At 44.2% G+C, this 22,230-nt stretch overlaps 1 protein-coding gene across 2 annotated transcripts; it reads right to left on the bottom strand.

Annotated features, from left to right (window-relative positions):
* Positions 1–746: 746 nt before the first annotated feature.
* atl1 (atlastin GTPase 1) lies at positions 747–21,859 on the bottom strand (the record flags this gene model as incomplete). Of its 2 annotated transcripts, XM_079842208.1 has the most annotated exons (14): positions 747–857; positions 998–1,012; positions 1,902–2,333; positions 2,409–2,480; positions 2,593–2,649; positions 5,446–5,573; positions 7,018–7,156; positions 7,237–7,329; positions 7,866–7,922; positions 8,383–8,433; positions 8,540–8,644; positions 10,386–10,520; positions 10,607–10,857; positions 21,826–21,859. In XM_079842208.1, the coding sequence occupies 14 exons, from the start codon at positions 21,857–21,859 to the stop codon at positions 747–749; spliced, it is 1,680 nt and encodes a 559-aa protein (XP_079698334.1). The 2 variants fall into 2 exon arrangements, with proteins under 2 accessions (XP_079698334.1, XP_079698335.1); XM_079842209.1 differs by lacking the exon at positions 998–1,012.
* Positions 21,860–22,230: the final 371 nt, after the last annotated feature.

The raw sequence follows: 22,230 nt of genomic DNA on the forward strand, positions 1-22,230 counted from the left end.
GTTAAAAAAAAAGGGGATGCATTTACCATCATTTTGTGCATATGGACGATTTAGAAATCAAAATTTTGGAAATGATCTAGAAACTCTAGGCTCCTTCTGCACACATATTTATAAATGAGGCCCCTAATCATTCATGAGCATTAGCTGAACACATTTTATTTTAATATGAGCTAATTTTCATATTTTCTTGGTGGTTTCATGTTATTGAAACAAGATTGGCAGTTTGTCTTTTCCTATAATATTTAAGGTTTTATGCCTTTAAAAATGGGCGAGATTGCCCCAAATATGACAGGATGGAAGGCTAGATCATGTTATTTGGCCCATGATAATGACTACAACTTGTGTTTTTAAACATGTAGTATTTTATTCCCTTATAAATAGCACTGAACTCAACATACAACATCCATTACAAAATAAGAACAGACTCCTTTCATGTGAGTGTCAGAGAGAAACCGTATTTACAGTGAGAAGATGGTAAAATGGTGATTCAGATATAAATGTCAGAACTAATACCGTGATTTTCGACTGCAGGCGCAAATGGCACAGTCAGACTGAATCTTTTGAGACTCTTATCAGTCTGATTCTGGGCCTGAGCTGTAGGTGCAGGATGTTGCAGTGGTGGGTGATCGTGGTGATATGTTCCTGTTGTAGCAGTAAAGCATCAAATAGTCCCATGCCTCTTTCTCTCTCTGACTGTATGCTCCACTGTCACTGTCCACAGTGCGTCTGCGTGAAACTGTGTGGGGTCAGTTTTGTTTCTTTTCCGGCTCAGGCGGTTGACCAGTCTGGTGTCCAGGGAAGGCGTGATTATACAACTGCCTGTGGTTTGCCGCTACACTGTACAGCTTATACAGAGCCTGAAGGAGAAGGACAGGAAGATACAACACGTTAATGTGAGGTGTCTCTCTCTGTTTGTACGATGTTGTGTGATTGATTATGTCTAAGTAGACAGGTAAGTGTGTTCAGGTGTGTGCAGGTACAGTAAAACCCCCCTTACCTCATTTGTGCTCCCCTAAAACAAAGAGATGAGGAAAGCAGTTAATACATTTTAATTGAAAATAAAAAATGTATACAAATAAAATCATTAAATGACAATATCTATTAATTTAGTTCAGTGAAAAATAATAAAAAAAAGTATGTTTGTTTTAATATATATAGTATATACTGTATTTGCATTTTTGATCATATGCAATTATATTATATTTTATTATATACACTACCATTCATTTTTTTTAAATAAATCAATACTTTTATTCAGCAAGGATGCATTGAAATTGATCAAAAATGACAGTAAATACATTTGTTAAAAAAGATTTTCAAATAAATGCTGTTATTTTGTTACTTTCTAATCTATTCTTCGTCAAAGAATTCTGAAAAAAAGGTATCACAGTTTCCAAAAATATTAAGCACCACAACTTTTTTCAACATTAATAATAAAAGTTTCTTAAGCACATAATCATCATATTAGAATGATTTCTGAAGGATAATGTAACACTAAAGACAAGAGTAATGATTCTGATGCCGTTATAAATTACATTTTAAAATATATTCAAATATAAGTTATTTTAAATTGTAAAAATATTTCACAATATAACAGTTTTTACTGTATTTTTGTTCAAATAAATGCAGCCTTGTTGAACATAAGAGATGTATGATTTTTTTTTCTGACCCCTATATATATATATATATATATATATATATATATATAAACTATATCTAAATGCATACAAATTAGGGTACAATTACATTATACTGTACAATTATAAACTGCAGGCATGAAATATTTGTATCATATTGGTTTTTGGCTGTAGATTTTTTTTTTTAAATGATCATTATCAGTCGATATGTATATTTGTTTTTGTTAAAGTACATTTATTTCCCTCTTAAAGTTTGTGTTGTACCTGATCCCACAGCGCTCCGGCCACCTGGTCAATGACTGCGCCCAGTTCTCTGTATTCTCCTGAGTAGCGGATGTACGCCCAGGTGCACAGAGTGATGAGTGCGAAGCCCAGTACCATGTTGCAGACGCTTGCGATGACGTCCACACCCACGAACCCTGTGATCCCTGCGGCCACATACATCACAAAAATCACCACGAACAGCGTTGCGGGTGTGCGTGCTGCGTGGAAGATGTTCTTGGAGTCGTTGTGCTTGATGTACTGCACGAACAACTCGTCGATCTCCGTCTCCAGCTGCAGCAGGTAACGCCGGCTGAACTCCTCCCCACCCATTTTCTTCACACTGCGAAACAGCGTCAAGGACTCCTCTCGGATGTCCAAGTGACGTGCCTGTAGCTCACTTGGGGCGAGGAAAGGCCGATCTCCTCCGCTCACCTGGGGACGTAAGACACATGATGAAGTTGAGTCGCACTAATATGACTAAAAAACTGCTGTCAATTTCATACTCACCACCTCCATCTTCCTGTTGTATAGGTCTTTAGCTGCAGCCACTGCGGCCAGATTATTGGCTTCTGCTGTGGCCTGTGCACACAAACACAGCCTAACACTGTCATACTGTAGGATGCTAATAGCTCTCGGGTGAATTTACGGCTGGGGAAGTGGAATGTTAGTGCTAAAGGTTAAGAGGTTGTACCTGTAACATGGATTTTGGATGTGGCAGCTCCTCTCCCTGGTAAATCTTGATATATGCCTGAAATCATAAACAGCTGCTTAGTTCATTTCAAGAATTCCAAAAATCTAATTATACTGTAACCACTATACACTGCATAAAAATTTGGGATACATGATACACTATATTGCCAAAAGTATTGGGACACCCCCTCAGTGAATTCAAGCATGGGGGAAAGGGGGTATAGCTCAGTGGTAGAGCATTTGACTGCAGATCAAGAGGTCCCCGGTTCAAATCCAAGTGCCCCCTATTGCTTGACCTAATTTGTTGATGTGGAGTTGGTGGTCCAGTGGGTTAAACCATGGAACTGATACGCAGAAGGTTGCTGGTTCGATCCCAGCGGTCACCACCAGTGTGTCCTTGAGCAAGGCACTTTACTCCATGTTGCTCCAGGGGGATTGTCCCTGTAATAAGGCCTCTGTAAGTCGCTTTGGATAAAAGCGTCTGCCAAATGCATAAATGTAAATGTAAATGTAAATGCATGGTACCGTGATAGGTTGCCACCTGTGCAATAAGTCCATTCATGAAATTTTCTCGCTACTAAATATTCCACTGTCAACTGTTAGTGGTATTATAACAAAGTGGAAGCAACTGGGAACAACAGCAACTCAGCCACGAAGTGGTAGGCCACATAAAATCACAGAGCGGGGTCAGTGCATGCTGAGGTGCTACTGTAGCTACAGACCTCCAAACTTCATGTGGCCTTCAGTTTAGCTCAAGAACAGTGCCTAGAGAGCTTAATGAAATGGGTTTCCGTGGCCGAGCAGCTGCAGCCAAGCCTTACATCACCAAGTGCAATGCAATGTGTCAGATGTAGTGGTGTAAAGCACGCCGCCACTGGACTCTGGAGCAGTGGAGACGTGTTCTCTGGAGTGACCAATCACCCTTTTCTGTCTGGCAATCCGATGGACAAGTCTTGGTTTGGCAGTTGCCAGGAGAACGGTACTTGTCTGACATTGTGTCAAGAGTAAAGTTTGGTGGAGGGGGTATTATGGAGTGGGGTTGTTTTTCAGGGTTTGGGCTTGGCCCCTTAGTTCCAGTGAAAGGAATTCTTAATGCTTCAGCATACCAAGACATTTTGGACAATTTCATGCTCCCAACATTGTGGGAACATTTTGGGGATGGCGATGGCCCCTTTCTAAGCAAGGTCCATAAAGACATGGATGAGCGCGTTTGGTGTGGAGGAACTTGACTGGCCTGCACAGAGTCCTGAACTCAACCCTATAGAACACCTTTGGGATGAATTAGAGCAGAGACTGTGGAGATGGTGGTCTTGTGGGTTAAACCAGTGGTTCCCAACCACGTTCCTGGAGGACCCCCAACAGTGCACATTTTGCATGTCTCCTCAATCAAACACACCTGATTCAGGTCATCAGCTCATTAGTAGCTACTCCAAGACCTGATGTGGGTGTGTCAGACAAAGGACACATCCAAAATGTGCACTGTTGGGGGTCCTCCAGGAACGTGGTTGGGAACCACTGGGTTAAACCACTGAACTGATTCGCAGAAGGTTGCTGGTTCCCCGCAGTCGCCACCACCAGTGTGTCCTTGAGCAAGGCACTTTAGTCCGTGTTGCTCCAGGAGGATTGTCCCTGTAAGTCACTTTGGATAAAAGCGTCTGCCAAATGCATAAATGTAAATGACTGCGAGCCAGGCCTTCTCATCCAACATCAGTACCTGACCTCACAAATATGCTTCTAGAATAATAGTCAAACATTCTTATAAACACACTCCTAAACCTTGTGGAAAGCCTTCCCAGAAGAGTTGAAGCTGTTACAGCAGCAAATGGTGGGCCAACTCCATATTAAACTCTACGGATTAAGAATGGGATGCTATTAAAGTTCATGTGCATGTAAAGGCAGGCGTCCTAAAACTTTTGGCAATATAGTGTGTGTATATATATATAAATTAGGGATGTATTTTCATTTCCTCTAGTTTTACATTATCTACTAACACTGATAGGTGTAATCTTTAGCTAATTTTAAAGGGGTGGTAAAACACATTCTTTCGAAGGCTTGATTGTGTTTGTGGGGTGCACTGTAACGTGTTCATGCTTCGTTTTTAAAAAATTGCATTATTTTTCATATATTTTACCTTTATTCTACACTGCTCTGTCCCTCCTTGTAAAAACGGTCTGATGGTTTCCGGGTTGTATGAAGTCAGACCCTCAAAAATACGCAATGGGCTCAGATTGGTTAGCTGGCCCAGTGTGTTGTGATTCGCTAACCGCAGTGCACGTTTGTCGGAAACGTCACGCCCTTTACCTTTACCGGTAGACTGTGCTTTGGTACAAAATGACCTCGACCCCCTTATTTAATATTCTCGGAGGAGGGGTTTATGTAAATATTGGGGCTGGTGATGTCAGAGACCCTGGAGGAATGTCTAGTAGTCCCTACTGGCCGTTTGCTGTAGTCCTTAGAAATAGATTTCTTTAAAAGCAAATATCTCCCTTTGCTTTAAACTTTGAACGTTGTAACTTTGCAGATGTTGTTTATGATCAAACAGCAACATTACACACTAGCTAAAGTTAGAAAAGTGAAATCGTGATTTACCACCCCTTTAAAATGAATATCCATTTTTTATTCTCTACTGTATAATGTTGTGATGCCTAAATTCACTTCACAAAAAAATTGTCCCAATCATCCTGAATTCAGCCTATAATATTCTATATTATGTAATTTTGGGGTACACACACACTATATATATATATAAAATATTGGCCACTATTTAAGAAAAGAAATGTAGCACTATCTGACACACTTTTAATATCACTGAATATGACAGTTAATTTATGTATCATTCCTAGTGGTGATTCACCTTGAAGTACTCCAGGAGTCCACGGCATGTGATTTTACTTCCATTTATCTCTTTCACGTCCAGGTTTTTGGGGCGTAGTAACGAAGGAACAAGCACTTTGAGATTATTGGTAAACTCTTGATCGATTTCTGAAAAACAATATTGGAATTAGGTGTTTTTGAACACTGTTTTCATACTTCATGGCCAGTGCTGGGTAGATCACTTACAAATTTTAGTCAATTTCTAAATAAACATTATAGTTAATAACGTAATCCATTACATTACACATTTTAGGTAATATAATCTGACTACTTTTAGATTACTTTTGACCAAACTTTATAACATTTACCTAGTTTATAACAGTCATTTTAATGTATAATCTTGCAAAAAGATATTTGCAAAGATATATATATTTTTTTTAATTAACAACATGAAGTGCATTAAATATTACATTACATCATGGTTTCCCTAACTAGGGTTTGGCTAGGAACTGCAGGGGGTTCCTAAATTTATGAAAAGTTAATAATTAATTAAATCATAAAAAAGTTAAATGATAGGAAATGCATAATTTGAAAGTAAAAACTATCAATACACTAACTAAAAAAAGGATTAAATATTTGTTTATGCTGTGTGGCCTCTCAATTTTCCATGTAATTATAGTCGCCTGACTAGGGGCCGGTCAATGTGTGCAATTCCATAAAAATTTTGAGAAAGGAAAATATACATAAGTAATTTAATCTATTTACAAGTATTTAATTGTTGTAATCTGATTACGTAATCCAGATTGCATAAAATCAGCAGGGCATGTGAGCGAAGCAGAGCGGTGTGACGCTCCACTCAATATTCCGCTCTATGTCAGAGCGCTTTTCTTACGACCCAAGTGAATGCTCCACTCATTTACCGATCACACCCACCAGTATAACGGAAGTTGCTCATACTATACGTCATTCGGTTTGAAATGAATTTCTTGAATAAATGTCTCAATTACAGTAGGGCTATAGATAACAGTTATGATATATTTGGCTTTAAAGCAATATAATAAAAAGTATATATAATTATATATTGTATATATATATATAAATAATAAACGTGACTGGGATAATGCAGAATTGCAGCGCTTGTGCAAACACATCCACATCACTGATTAGATGCTTTCTATACTGCAGTTTTCTCACCGCAGTTATTTTTTTTATATGTTTAGCACATATTTATGGCAGCTTCGAGGTCGCTGCAAAGGTATTTCAAATGTCTTTTTACCCCTAAGCAAAGAACGAAATAGAACTTCGCTATGAGTATATCCTTAAATGAATCTTTGCCAACTCCGTTTCTCTACACTCCCTTTCAATTTGATGTTTATTGTGCATTTATGTATAAAGTTCGCAACTTCATTAATAAAGTATTTGAACGCCAAAAGCTTAGACCAATTGCTTATTTCACATATTCTCAAACCAACATATCACAAAGGGCATTCTGGGTTGAGCGAGCGGCCCTGAGCAGAATATTTATGCTCTGATAATCAGTTACTACCCAGCAATGTTCATAGTATAAAGATGCTAACATAGCTTACACATGTTTGAGCTCAGATAGACTTACCCCTCAATCTGCCATCAAAATGTGGGTTTGTGGCCACCTTGAGTCCCGGGTGTGGCATGAGGAAGCAGGAGATGTTGGTGAAGCAGGAATGGATGTGTTTCCTTACGTTCTGCAGCTCCTCATGTTGATTCTCTGAGATCTACACATAAACACACATTAGTGGTGGTTCTGTTTGAACAATTTCAGTATATTCATGTGAACCTTTCCATATATATTTGCCTTTAATCTTTTCTCCAGGAATTGCATTCCTCCTTCCTGTCCGTAGGGAAACTCGTATGGAAAGCTCCAGTCCCGCACCAGAAAGATCATTGACTTGTGGAAATAACACACACCAGATGATTAGTGACATTTATTTACACCACTATCATGAAAGAGCATTTGGCCCCACTTTATATTAGGTGGCCTTAACTACTATGTACTTGCATCAAAAAATAAGTTCAATGTACTAACTGTGTTCAAATTGTATTGCAAAACACCTTTGCTGATATTGAGGTGGGATACGGGTAGGGTTAGGGACAGGTGTGGTGGTATGGGTAAGTTTAAGGGTAGGGTTAGGTGTAAGGGAAGTATCAACTGTGTAATTACAAATGTAACTACAGAAATTAATTACAGATGTGATTACATGCAGGTATGTTTTCAAATGTAAATACAATGTAAAAACATGCATGTACACAACAAGTGCATTGTATCAAATGATTAATTAAAATGTTAGTACATAGTAGTTAAGGCCACCTAATATAAAGTGGGTCCGAGCATTTTATAATGACAGTTTCATAAGGAACATTCTGTTTCAGAATCATCAGCATTAAAAGAGGCTGTGAGCAGAGGCATTTAAATACAGCAAATACCTGAAATGGTTTGAGGAATGTTTCTTCCATGGCCAGTCTACCGTATTCAGTGAAAAGCTATAGAGATCAACAAGAACAAAAGCGCACGTTTACTTAAAAGCTTACTCAAAAGGTTATAAAATTAATTTTTTTTATAATTATTTATATATGGTATATATATTATATTACTTCACGACCGCTAAAAAAGTATTTTCTATAGTATGAGCGTGTGTAGTATGAATGTAATCCGGACATACTTATATGTTATTAGTTTCAAATTACAAAAACTAAACATTTCTGCACTCTAAATAAACGTCTTCTCTAAGATGTTTGTTCAGTTCATAACAGTGTTTTTTCTGTTTACATGCGAAACAATTATGGCTTGTCTGGCTTATCTCATTTCTCAATTTGTACACTTTGTGTTTTACAGTGCTTTATAAATACATTTTGAATTAAATTGAATCTCATTAAGGTCTAAAAGTCTGATAACTTCTACAGTTTAACAACGTTGTGGGTGGCAAAATGAGTCTCTCTATACCTGCAGATGCTGAAGATCATCTTCCTGAACATTCTGAGATATGTTATACACCTACAATGAAAGAAAAAGATGACCCTGCTGAGTTACATTAAGAATATGGTAAACAGGAAGGTTTAAGGTCACAGGGCTTTTGTGTGTTGTATTCTTTGTGTACAACCTGCATTGAGCTGATCATAGTACTGAGGGCAAATACAGTAGCTGAGTCACGGAGAGTGGACTGGCTGTCGAAGGTCCCCTGTGTGTCCATTAGCAGCACTGCCACCTACAGGCACAAAGACATAATGCATCCCTCCCATATAAACCCAATTCTAAATGTCCTGCCATGTTTTACACAGATATCTTCGAGTATACACTACTGTTCAAAAGTTTTGGGGTCAATAAGCTATAAGGGGTCAATAAAAAAAAAAGAAAATACAACTTTTATTCAGCAGGGATGCATTTAATTGATCAAGGAGCAGTTTCCTGTACAGGGTTTAAATTAAGACAGGAGTAGGCCTTAATCTAGAATGCTTAATCACATCAAAAATGGTTTTCTGAATTACAGATTACTAACACCTGGACTATGGAGTCCTGAACTAAAATAAACTAGATTAATTTAAAACCAAATGTGCTAATCTGATGGCTATAAACATGGAATGAACCATTAAAAACATCAAATTTAGTCCTGGAGTAGCTTTACTCTTCTTCCAGGAAATAAGCTTATTAAACTCTGGACTAGACTAAGGCTGCGTCTGAAATCGCATTCTCTCTTGAGTAGGTGCTTATTTTGAATTACTTCACGACTGCTAAAAAACGTATGTTCTATAGTATGAGCGTGTGTAGTAAGGGCTGCACAATTAATCGAATTTGTAATCGTGATTACAACTACGAATGCAACAATTATGTAATCGTTCAACAAAATGTAATCGCAATTACAAAACAGTCCACTTATATTATTCTGTGTACTTAATATGTGTTTTTTTGTCTTCTACAGGTTATGTTAAATGTTTTCCCCATTGTTTTTATTTTTAGTATAATATCATGCATATTTTAACTTTTTTATTTAAAGAAACCAAACCAATGTACATTTGACTTTTGAGGCTTAATGCTATAGAATAATTGCAATTACAATTTCAAGGGAATAATCGAACAATTATGATATTTGTCATAATCGTGCAGCCCTGGTATGAATGTAATCCGGACATACTACATTCGCCATGTTGTCATTATCACGTCACGTGACCTAACAACGTCAGTGATTTCGCTTCACCTGCCATTCACAAATCCTCTCCTGTGGCCTCATGGAATAGTAATGTGTCCATCGGATGCATACTTCAAAATCTCTCGCCAAGAAGTAGGTCATCCGGGTACTTTTTGCCTACTCTTTTATGAGTTCTGTGAATTCTGGCATACTTCTTTTGTATCATACTGTTTTTCATCTACTACATAGTAGGGAAGTATGCGATATTCTGAAGTCTAGGACTATTTAAAACCATGAAAGAGAAAGTAGATTTCTGTTAATCTGGTTTAAAAGGCCATTTTAGTCTAGAGGCTTAATCTCTCTCGTGGAAACCGCCCCAAAAGTGACAGTAAAGACATTTATTATCTCACAGAAAGATTTCTATTTTTTTTCTGTTCATGAAAAAATCCTGAAAACTGTTTCACGGTTTCCACAAAATATTAAGCAGCACAACTGTTTTCAACATCGATAATAATAAGAAATGTTTCTTGAGCAGCAAATCAGCATATTAAAATAATTTCTGAAGGATCGTGTGACACTGAAGACTGGCGTAATGATGCTGAAAATTTTGATTTGCATCACAGGAATAAATTACATTTGAAATAAAATCAAATACATTTGTTTTAAATTGTAATAATATTTCACATTATTACTGTTTGTACTGATCAAATAAATGCAGCCTTGATGAGCATAAGATACTTTTTTCAAAAACGTGAAAATCTTACTGACCCCAATCTCTTGAGCGGCAGTGTAGGTGTTTTAAGTAGGTTAAACGGAGTCTTACCTTGCTGCCATCTGGTTTGTCCACCAGGAAGACCTCACTCCAGATCTGAATGCCAGTGGTCTCCCGCTCTGACCCTCCTCTCCATGAGAATCCCGTCAGCGGCTCCTCAGGGTCCCCAAGCCACTGATCACTGGCCTAAACACACATCGCAGATTACACTTTGCGGTTTGGTCTGAGAGCATGTTTTCACACTTATATACACAAATTCTAGACAGTCTAACCTGGCTGTACATGTAACGCAGCATGAAGTCCATGAGGAAGGATTTGCCCTTGCGGAAGGCCCCTGCCACGGAGATGGCCACCACCTCTCTCTCTCTGAGCTCTTCAGCCAGCAGGATCTTACTGAGCGCCGCCTCGTCCAGCTCAAACGTGTGGTCATCCTTCACCACCAACACCTGCACTGGACGCGCCCGTCCGTCTGTCTCCTCCTCCTCTGAGCTCCAGTCATACACGTTCTTATCCCCGAGAGACCCTGAACAAGGCCACATTTAAATATGTTACTCCTGCAACTGCAATGACTGTCATAGAGCAAACCATAGACGTAATAACATCCAGCATTGTAAGCAAACCGCAGCTGATAGAGACGCCATATACAGTTAATGATCTTAATATGCTCTCTATAGATCATAACGTTTGGGTTGCGACGATGCCGCAACTATGATGGAGAATTTCAATATCAGACGATGAGAAAAAAGTGACACCATGTTTGTTAGATGTTGAGAGCAGTAGATTATGTTGTGTGCAGTGTTATTTTAGTATTATTTATAAAACATTAAATATAAATTTGTATTATATTTTTCAGTTTTCTTTTTATATATATATATATGTTGTTTTTTTATTAGTTTTAGATTTTTTCATATTGCTATTTAGGTTTATTTTATTTACGTTTTAGTTTTTTATTTATTTACAGTAAGTAATTTTAGTGCTTTAAATTATACTTATTTCAGTTAGCTGCCAAGGCAACTTTTCTCATTTATGTTTAGTTTGTGTTCTCTTACGAGAGGTTCTCTCGTATTGCGTAAGTTCCTTACGCTACGGGAAAGTATTCTTTCTTCGAGATTTCTGAAAAACCCAAAATTATCCTTAATTTTGTAACATTGTCAACGCAGTGCGGCAGCCTGGCAGACCATAGCAGGCTATTCCAGCGTGCTATTGGCTGCTCTGCTGGCAACTGCAGCAGCCTATCGGTGAGCCCGCGTGACGTGGCGACCAATGAGGGCGCTTCGCGCCCACCTGGCTTCATTTGCCTACAGGTGGGGCGTGGCCACGTGTATATAAGCAGGGCTCACGGGCTGCATATTCGATTTTCTTTTCTTCAGCGAAGCCCTTCGCATCGCTGGATCTGGAACCCGCCGCCGTGACCGCGCAGACAAGCAAGCAGAGGACAGCGCCTGAGGAAGCCGGCAGCATCGCGCCACCTTCAGCCTTCCGTGCCTGCTCTGCTATCCGGCAGCCCCATATCCTTTTACGCTCAAAGTGTTGTCGCCGCTGCGTCACACTTTTCACAAAAAGAGCCGAGCGTTGATACAAATGTCTCGTTCCACCTGCGGCTCGTGTCACGCGCAGCTCAGCTCCGGGGACCGCCATGTGATCTGCGCTCTCTGCCTGGGCCGTGATCACGCCGCCGCCGCACTCCACGCTGGCGGATGCCAAGAGTGCGAAGAACTGACGATGTCGACCCTGCGGGCTCGACTCGTCCTGTTCGAAGATGATATCCCTCCAGTCCCTGCCACGCCGCGCAAGAAGAAGCGCCGCTCGCAGCGGACTCCGGAGCTCGCAGAGAGGAGCTCGCCGGAACCTTTCCCGCCCGCTTCACTCTCGCCTTCCCCGCCCCCACCCCAGGCCGCCATTTCTGTTGCCGCCTCCGGGGATGAGGCGGATGCGGCCGCGGAACGCGCCGACAGCTGCTCCATCATGGCTTCCGACAGCGAGGACTGGTCTTCCGCGTCCTCTTCAGTCCGGGGCTCCGGACGCTCTCGAGCGGGTGAGGACGCCGAACTCTTGCGCCTTCTCACCCGGGCTGTCGAGCAGCTAGGCCTCGAATGGGCCCCGCCCAAGGTGGCAGCGCCGAACCGACTTGACGGATGCTTCCTAAACAGTCGCCGCCGTGCGCCCACCTCCAGGACTGCACCCTTTTTGCCGGAGCTTCACGAGGAGCTCGCAAAGTCCTGGAATGCGCCATTCTCCGCGAGGGTCTCGTCTCAGGCTTCTTCGACGCTCTCACAAGTTGACGGCGTGGCCGAGAAAGGCTACAACGCTATCCCTCCGGTGGAAGAGGCGGTCGCAGCGCACCTTTGCCCGCCTTCTGGTTGGCGCTCAAAGGCTGCCCTCCCGTCTAAGGCCTGCAGAGTGACGTCATCGCTGATCGGCCGCGCTTTCGCTGCCTCCGGTCAAGCTGCGTCCGCTCTGCACTCTATGGCCGTGCTGCAAATCCTCCAAGCTAATCTCCTCCGCGACATGGACGAGAAATGCTGTGACGCTGAGTTAATCACGGATTTGCGAAGCGCGACGATCTCTCCCTTCGCGCCACCAAGACCGCAGCACAGGCCCTCGGACGCTCTATGGCCTCCCTCACGGTAGCTGAGCGCCACCTCTGGCTCACGCTCGCGGACATGCGAGAAACAGAGCGCGCGGCCTTCCTAAACGCCCCGCTCTCTCCGTCTGGGCTTTTCGGACCAGCGGTCAAGGGGATCGTCGACCGTTTCTCCGAAGTGCAGAAAACGACGCAGGCCATGAACCTTTTCCTGCCTCGACGCCCCGGCGCTAGCAATAGCTCCGCTGCTCGCCGTCCTCGTGACCAGCCAGCAACGAGCTCCGCGCAGCGCCCAGCGCGGCCCCCTTCGTCTCAGAGAAGACCGAGCGGCCGCCCCAGATCGCGCTCTTCCAGCCGTGGTAAGCCGCCTCCACCTCGGGGCCCCCGGCCTAGGATCACGCTGAAGCCCGAGCCTCCAAAGTCCTCCTAGCAAGAGGCGAGAAACGGCGGTTAAGTCCCGCCGCGGCCGGACCACCGTCAAAACTCTTTTTCCTGTCAGCCCCCACCACTGTGGCTGCTGCAGATGGATTTCACGCAGCCAACGAGCCGGCAAAAATGCCTTCTCGCCTGTCAATAACCGCCGTTTTTACGGCGAACCAGAGAAATCACAAAAGTTGCATTATTTCTGGTCGCACGGCTCGCGCCGTATGTGTTTCAAATGCAGTAAATGTGCCCACTTTTCTGTGTTCACCCCTGCACACAAGCACTATAAACCCTGTGTCCCCCACTCACATAAAGCGGCCACCGGCCGCTCGAGTGCTAGAGTTAGGTCACGTGTCCGCTTGTTTGCGTCCACGACTAACCACCACACGCGCTGTCACACAGCCACTCTTAACCGGTCATGTTCCACGCGTAAGAGTTGTGCCCGCTCAAACGCGCTCACACATTTTCGCGAACATTATGCCTCAGGCGCCAGGCGCCACGCCACACACCATTTATTTTCCGCCCAGGGTGGCCGGAGCGATGAGTGTAGGGCCGCACACAAGCCACTCCCCGCTCGAAGCGGCAGAGATGCAGTGTGTAGGGCGGCCAGCCATCGCGAGCGATCGGCTGGCCCACAGCACAGAGAGCGCGCGCACTGCGCCCGCCCCTCCTATACGGGCCGTCAAACCCGCGAAGCGCAGCGTTTCGAGCCCGGAGGCCGTTCTATCCCGTGTGGCGCACGCGAGAGCGTGGGAAGCCATTCCAGGTGTATCAGAATGGGTGCTGAAAACAGTGAAGCACGGCTACACTCTGCAGTTCGCTCGCCGCCCTCCGCGCTTCTGTGCGCGTACAGAGACGAGAGTGAGCGAGGAAGTAGCACATCTACTTCGAGCAGAAATAGCCACGCTGCTGTGCAAAGGGGCTATAGAACCGGTTCCCCACTCTATGAGCGAGTCAGGCTTTTACAGCCGGTATTTTCTCGTGCCAAAAAGGGATGGGTCGCTCAGACCGATTCTGGATCTGAGGCGTCTGAACAAAGCTCTTATGAAAAGATCGTTCAAGATGCTCACGACCAAGCAGATCCTCGCGCATATTCGCCCGAGAGACTGGCTAATCTCCCTAGATTTGAAAGATGCATATTTTCAAATCAAGATAACGCCGCGTCACAGGCCATTCTTACGATTCGCCTTCGACGGCCAGGCTTATCAATACACCGTCCTTCCGTTCGGCCTGTCACTAGCACCCCGTACATTTACGAAGTGCATGGACGCGGCCCTCGCTCCTCTGAGAAATCGAGGGATGCGAGTATTGAACTATCTGGACGATTGGCTCATCCTGGCGCAGTCGGAGGCCGAGCTCCTCGCCCACAGGGCAATGCTGCTCAGCCATCTGGACAGCCTAGGGCTCACGGTCAATTGGACCAAGAGCTCATTAGTGCCCACGCAATCAACCTCATTTCTGGGTTTGAATCTGGACACCGTGGCAATGTCAGCCCGCCTGTCACCCCATCGCGCGCGCCAAGTTCGGCGCATGGCTGCGTACTTTCGGCCAGGCAAAATCGCACCTCTCAAGCTGTTTCAGAGGATGCTGGGACGTATGGCCTCAGCTGCAGCTGTGCTCCAGCTGGGCTTAATGCGCATGCGCCCGCTGCAATGCTGGTTAAACGCCCGAGTGCCTCACAGGGCCTGGGCGTCCGGTGGCTTCAGGATCAGAGTGACTCAGGGCTGCGTGTCAGCCCTAGAGCCCTGGTTAGTAGCCGACTGGTACCAGAGGGGAGTGACGATGGGAGCCATCTCACACCGCAAGGTCATCTCGACGGCTGCCTCCACCACGGGTTGGGGCGCCGTTTTCGAGGGCAGATCAGCCTCGGGCCTTTGGTCGAGCGAGGAAAAACTCCTACACATAAACTGTTTGGAGATGATAGCGGTAGAGAACGCGCTCAAGCAGTTTCTCCCGCTTATACGAGGACACCATGTGTTAGTCCGGTCGGACAACACCACAGTGGTGTCCTACGTGAACCGGCAGGGCGGTGTCAGGTCCAGAGGTCTGGGCAATCTGACAGAACGCCTGCTCGTGTGGGCACACAGCTCGCTGCGCTCGTTGAGAGCTGCGCACGTGCCGGGCCACCTCAATGTGGGCCCGGACAAGCTGTCCAGGGGCCTCATTTTCCCAGGAGAATGGTCCCTGCACCCCCAGACAGTCCAGCTGGTATGGCGCCTGTTCGGCAGAGCGGAGCTCGACCTCTTTGCAACAAAAGAGAACGCCCGCTGCCCGACGTTTCTGTCCAAAAGCGAGGATGCGCTGTCCCAAACTTGGCCCAGCCTCCCGCTGTATGCTTTCCCGCCGATCTCCCTATTGCCCCAGGTCATAGCGAAAATCAGGGAAACGCGCCGTCCGGTGCTCCTTATAGCACCGCGCTGGGAGAACCAGATTTGGTACCCAGAGCTGGTGAAGCTGTCGCACTCACCCCCCTGGCCAGTTCCGCTGAGAGCAGACCTTCTCTCTCAAGCAGGAGGCTCAGTTTGGCATCCCCATCCAGAGCGATGGTCTCTGCATGTATGGGTGACCAACGGATACCCGTTGACCTGCCCGAAGGGGTTATGAACACGATTTCACACTCTAGAGCCCCCTCGACGAGGCGGTTATATAGTTCTAAGTGGTCGGTGTTCACTGAGTGGTGTGTTTCCAAGGGATTGGACCCACAGCAATGTGGGGTCCAGCGGGTGCTCTCCTTCCTCCAAGAGCTTTTGGAATTGGGCAGGTCCCCTTCCACACTCAAAGTGTATGTGGCGGCTATAGCAGCGTTCGCTCAGACGACGCTAGGTAGCACGCTAGGAAGGAACGAGCTCATCGTCCGTTTCCTCAGAGGAGCCAGACGGATGAATCCCCCGCGGCCCCCGTCGGTTCCTATATGGGATCTGGCCTTGGTCCTAGAGGCCCTGAAGGCTCATCCCTTTGAACCGCTCGAGACTGTGGAACCAAGGTTCCTTTCGCTGAAAACCACGTTTCTGATAGCTCTGGCTTCAGTGAAACGCGTGGGGGATCTACACGCGCTCTCAGTGAGCCCGACGTGTATGGAGTTCGGTCCTAATGACTCTAAGGTCATTCTCAGACCGAGGCATGGTTATGTCCCCAAAGCGATCGGCACTCCCTTCAGGGCGCAGATTATCTCCCTCTCGGCTCTGCCAGCATCCGATGAGGGGGACGGTGGCAATTTCCTCTGCCCTGTCAGGGCATTGAGGGTTTATGTCACACGCTCCGCCGCCTTCAGGCGTTCTGAGCAGCTATTTGTTTCGTTTGGTGGGCGCACTAAAGGTCTCGCCTCCTCGAAACAGACCCTGTCCAGGTGGATAGTGGACGCGATTGCAACTGCATACGCTTCCAAACACCTGCAGTGCCCGCTAGGTGTCAGAGCACACTCCACCAGAGGCATGGCCTCTTCGTGGGCTTGGGCCAGAGGGATTTCCATCCACGATATCTGTATGGCGGCAGGCTGGGCCTCCCCGTCTACGTTCGTGAGATTTTACAATCTGGAAGTTCCTGCCTTACAGGCGAAAGTGTTATCAGTTCAATAGGGCCGTTGGTTCTGCCCAGTGATTCTGCGCAGACATAGCTCACATACTGGTAGTAAGTTCGGTACTAGGCTCATGTGAATTTGAAGGAGACCGGCGGTGCCGTTCCCTTATTTACGAGACGAGCTGTTGTGAGTTTGAAGGTGACCGGCGGTGCCGTTACCTCACTCATATAACAAGATATTGTGAATTTGAAGGCGACCGGCGTTGCCGCTCCCTCATTCATGAGACAAGGTGTGGTGAATTTGAAGGAGACCGGCAGGTGCCGTTCCCTCATTCATGGGACAGGGTGTTGTAACCACCCGTCGTAAACCACCCGTCAGTTCGAATGAAGTGTCTGTATATGTGGTGGCCCGTTTTTTTTCTTTACCGGCCACCCTGCCCGAGCAGTGTTATGGTCCCCGGTTCCCTGGGATACATATGCTGTATGCGAGGCGCGCACGGCGTTGACAATATGTTCCCGTAGCGTAAGGAACTTACGCAATACGAGAGAACCTCTCGTAAGAGAACGATACTCGGTTACTTAACGTAACCTCGGTTCTCTCTAGAAGAGGGAACGAGTATTGCGTTCCTTGCCGTGCGCCCCGCTGGCTTTTACGCTTCAGAACTAAGAAAACCGAATATGCAGCCCGTGAGCCCTGCTTATATACACGTGGCCACGCCCCACCTGTAGGCAAATGAAGCCAGGTGGGCGCGAAGCGCCCTCATTGGTCGCCACGTCACGCGGGCTCACCGATAGGCTGCTGCAGTTGCCAGCAGAGCAGCCAATAGCACGCTGGAATAGCCTGCTATGGTCTGCCAGGCTGCCGCACTGCGTTGACAATGTTACAAAATTAAGGATAATTTTGGGTTTTTCAGAAATCTCGAAGAAAGAATACTTTCCCGTAGCGTAAGGAACTTACGCAATACTCGTTCCCTCTTCTAGAGAGAACCGAGGTTACGTTAAGTAACCGAGTATCGTTTTCATCTCATCTCATATTTATATTTTATTTTATTTCAATAGCAAAATGTTTTTAATAGTTTTAATAAAGTTAGCAATGAGGCAATCAGTTGCCTCAATTTTTTTAAGTTAAGAAAGCAGAACTTACATATTTTTATTTTGTAATCATACATTTGAATTAGCCTGGTCCAACCAGACTCTCGTACATTTCATTTGTACAGAGAGTCTGGCCACTCTCCATTGACGAGTGTTAACTTCCTCGAAGGCGGGTTCTCTGTTGAAGTTTAAAACTATCGGATCTGCCCAGAGCCACTCTGGATCTGCCATAACTAATCGCTAACGTTTGGTTGTGACGTATCATCTCAAACTAGCGCACAACATCAACGTCATCGTTCTCAGCCACTCCCTCTGTTCGCTGATTGGACCGGTTAAAATTTGACCGGAGAAAACCTAAGAATATAGGCTTGTTCGACTTCACCCAGCGATGCGCAGACCGATCGGCGGCTGACTTGAAGCAGTGCATGCCGGTTAGAAATTTTGTCCAACTTGAGGCAGCGCCGACGCCACGTGACAGTGACGTATGTCAACAAAGTGCCGCGAGAGCGATTCGAGAGCAGCCGGCGAATACAGCCGGTGCAGTTTCTCCAGAGCAGCTGCTCGAGGCTGCAGGGGCTCTGATGATGACACAGCCGTTCCACGATTGACCAGATTCACCGCATGACAGCGATCACGTGGGTTTCGTGTTTATTCTAAAACCTTCAGCTCCACTTATGCGCACAAATCTGTTTTTTATAACAGTAAAACCTCCTTTCATGTAGTCGCGATGTTATATTGTCATGTTTATCAAAATAGAACTGATTAAAAACATAGACCCCACTTCATTGATAGTGTAGGCTTATATGTTGAACTTTATTCTTGTACAAACACACCCTGTATTAAGCAGTACATGAAGTATTACATGACAATAATGTCTCTGAAACATCTGTGTATTGCCAAATATTGCATTCATTTCACTTCAGCTGATAAAGTATGCAAACACAGCGCGAGCGTCACTGCGGGAAGCAGAAAGTGTCCGACTTCACGTCTCCGTTTGCAGCTCCTCCCCGCCTGCACGCGGCTACTCTCGCCGATCAGTTGCATCCAGCCGCAGGCAGCCGATGTCGAACACACCTTATACCACAATCCCAGACGGAGTACTGACGGAAAATGAACATTGAGTGGAAGTACGTAGGAGGGCGGAGCCAGGATACATTTGAATTGCTCTGAATTTAAAATATTCTGAGTAAGCTAATTCATACATTTAACATGAAAAATATGATATAATCTCAAATTTTTAGTTGTGGAAACTTGAATAGCTTTAACTGGCTAATTCAATAAATTCCACCTTTCTGATTGGTTACACAATGCTTTGGTAGCATTAGCATAGCATATGGTGAATGAGAATAGCAATATAATATATTTAATTATAAATCTCTAGCTCCACTTGTCACCATGATGGTAACCCTACAAAAAAACAAAAAAAACACCTTAACAGAAACTCTTCTAAACTTGCATTACAAAACATTAAACACCACTAAATCTCCCATTTAACATTATTTTTGCACACACAAAAAAAACATAATATAACACTTAGTTTTGGCATCTACTTTTAGTGCAATGGCAAGGCATGCTGGGAAATAGACAAACTTAAAGGGTTAGTTCACCCAAAAATGAAAATTCTGTCATTAATAACTCCCCCTCATGTCGTTCGACACCCGTAAGACCTCTGTTCATCTTCGGAACACAAGTGAAGATATTTTAGTTGAAATCCGATGGCTCAGAAAGGCCTCCATTTGCACAATGCACTTTACACTCTCAAGACCCATAAAAGGTACTAAAGACGTTGTTACAAAGTCCATCTCACTACAGTGGTTCTACAATAACTTTATGAAGCCATGAGAATAGTTTTTGAATCAGTGAGTCGAATCATAATTTGGAACCGCCAAACTGCTGAAATCACGCGACTTTGGCGATCCAAACCGCTGAATCGACTCACTGATTCATAACGCTTCGAAGCTTCATGATGCATTGTTTTGACACCGGTCATCACTATATAAGTCGTTATTTCGTTTATTTTTGCACACAAAAACTATTCTCTTCACTTCATAAAGTTATTGTAGAACCACTGTAGTGAGATGGAATTTGTAACGACGTATTTAGTACCTTTTATGTGTCTTGAGAGTGTAAAGTGCATTGTGCCAATGGAGGCCTTTCTGAGCCATCGGATTTCAACTAAAATATCTTCATTTGTGTTCCAAAGATGAACGGAGGTCTTACGGGGGTCGAACGACATGAGGGTAAGTAATTAATGACAGAATTTTCATTTTTGGGTGAACTAACCCTTTAAGTTTGTCTAAATTAAAAGAAACAAGTTCATAAAACTCAAAACAAGAAAACAATTCAGATTACTTAAAATGCGTCAGTTTTAAGAGTTCAAAAGAAAAATAAAGTTCTAAATACTCATAAAAGTTCATTTGTTTGAACTAATTTGTTTAATTTGAGTTGGCTCTACTCAAACCAATTAATTATATTGAGCGTTAGGGTTTACAGTTAAGTTGTGTGTATGTGAGAGAAAAGCATTATTTAATTATGTTCATTAATGTTATGTTTAAGATAATCATCTGTTTGAAACCAAATGAGGCCTAAATTCATATCAGAGATGAGTGTTCACAACACCTATGTTATTGAAGAACATCTCAGAGGCAAAGACTCTCCTTTCTTAATCTAGCATTCTCCTGGGAGGAATGGTGGAGTCACGGTTTAGTAAGACTTAATGCGGCTGACAATCCTAATGGAGGTTTACTGATGATCTTGACCTCTGTCATCAAGGCCAATGTGATGTGGTTCATTATTGGTTTAGAAGTCCATCTCTTTCACTTCTCAGACTTCCTGATGTAAAAAACAATGGTTAATGTGTTTTTAAGCATTATGTATAGGTAGGCTATATGAACCAGGTTGCTCTGGGGGTTCTGCCTCTCTAATTGATGCATTTGTTAAGCATTTCTTAAATGCACTTGAACAGTAATGGACATTGACAGGGGGGTGAGAACATGTCTAACATAACATGTTTTAGCCAGGGCTAAAAGGATTGTAGTGTGTTAGATTCAAATTACAAGGATGTGATGTAAGGATGTGTCTGTTCACAGCATTACATTTACACCTTTGCCATTGGTTGATACCAAAATTACACCAATACTGTCCCAACACTGTAAATTATTTACATTCAAATTACCTTGTAGAGCCCTCTCTCTCTCTCATTATCCCCCTCTCTCTCGCACTCTATCATGTCATATTCACCTGGTCTGGCCTGTATGGAGCAGGGAGCATCACACGACAACCGTGTACATTATATAAACCAGCATCTCCATACAGGCCTGTAGCAGATGTACAGAGCTCTGATTATGTGGGCCACTGGCATCAAAATGCACATCACTTCACACACAGTCAAAGCACTTCTGATTTTAACCACCGCAATGAAGAAAAACGGTGACGCGTGATCTAATAAATGCAACTGAAGTACCAGTCAATAACACAAGGATGAATTATCCAGAAATAACGCATATTATTGACCGGAATGTGAAAGAAATAGGTTTGTGCATTCGCAAAAGACCAAGAATGTGTGTGTTCCCATTGACATTACAGTACTGCAAATGTCCCATTGCTTTTAAATATAGATTGTACAACATTAAAATAGCTGTCAACACAAATACACACGAACAGATACAGGGCGGAACAGGGCTGTGGTCCGGACCACATCAGCTGATTTGGACAGGGGGGAAATCACTGTTTTTGTATGTTTATTTGTGTGTTTTCGTTAACATATAGACAGAGTATCTATATAACAGAATCCTCAAAATTTACAGAATCACACAATAACCCGTCTCATAGGGTGTCTCACGTCTAGGTGGTTTATTGTATTAAAGATGGACTCACCCCAGCTGTCTCTGTCCTTTTTGTCTCGTGCCATGTCGCACTGGGTGTTTTGTTCAGTATTCGGGTCGGGACGATTCGGTTCTAAACAGCGATCATGAAACGAATGCGATGCTGGAAATCAGCTGCGAGTGATGGAGGCTCATTCTCATCTGAGCCGAAAATGCAGCGCACCATTTGACCGCCTAGTGGCGCTGTAGAACGGTCGGTGGTAAACATCTGATATGTAATAACTTTACTGTAAAGGGCGGGGATTAGAGGCTCTGGCGGTGTCTCTAATTGGTCAGGTACATGTGACAACAGTTCATATATTTGTTGTTCTTACTGTCATTATTTAAGATTAAGTCATTATTCCAGACCACTGCTGAAGTCAAACTTAATCACGTGGTACGTAGGCCTACATGGTAC

The sequence above is a fragment of the Gobio gobio genome (assembly GCF_949357685.1).
Source record: "Gobio gobio genome assembly, chromosome: 18".
Taxonomy (NCBI): Eukaryota; Metazoa; Chordata; class Actinopteri; order Cypriniformes; family Gobionidae; genus Gobio; species Gobio gobio.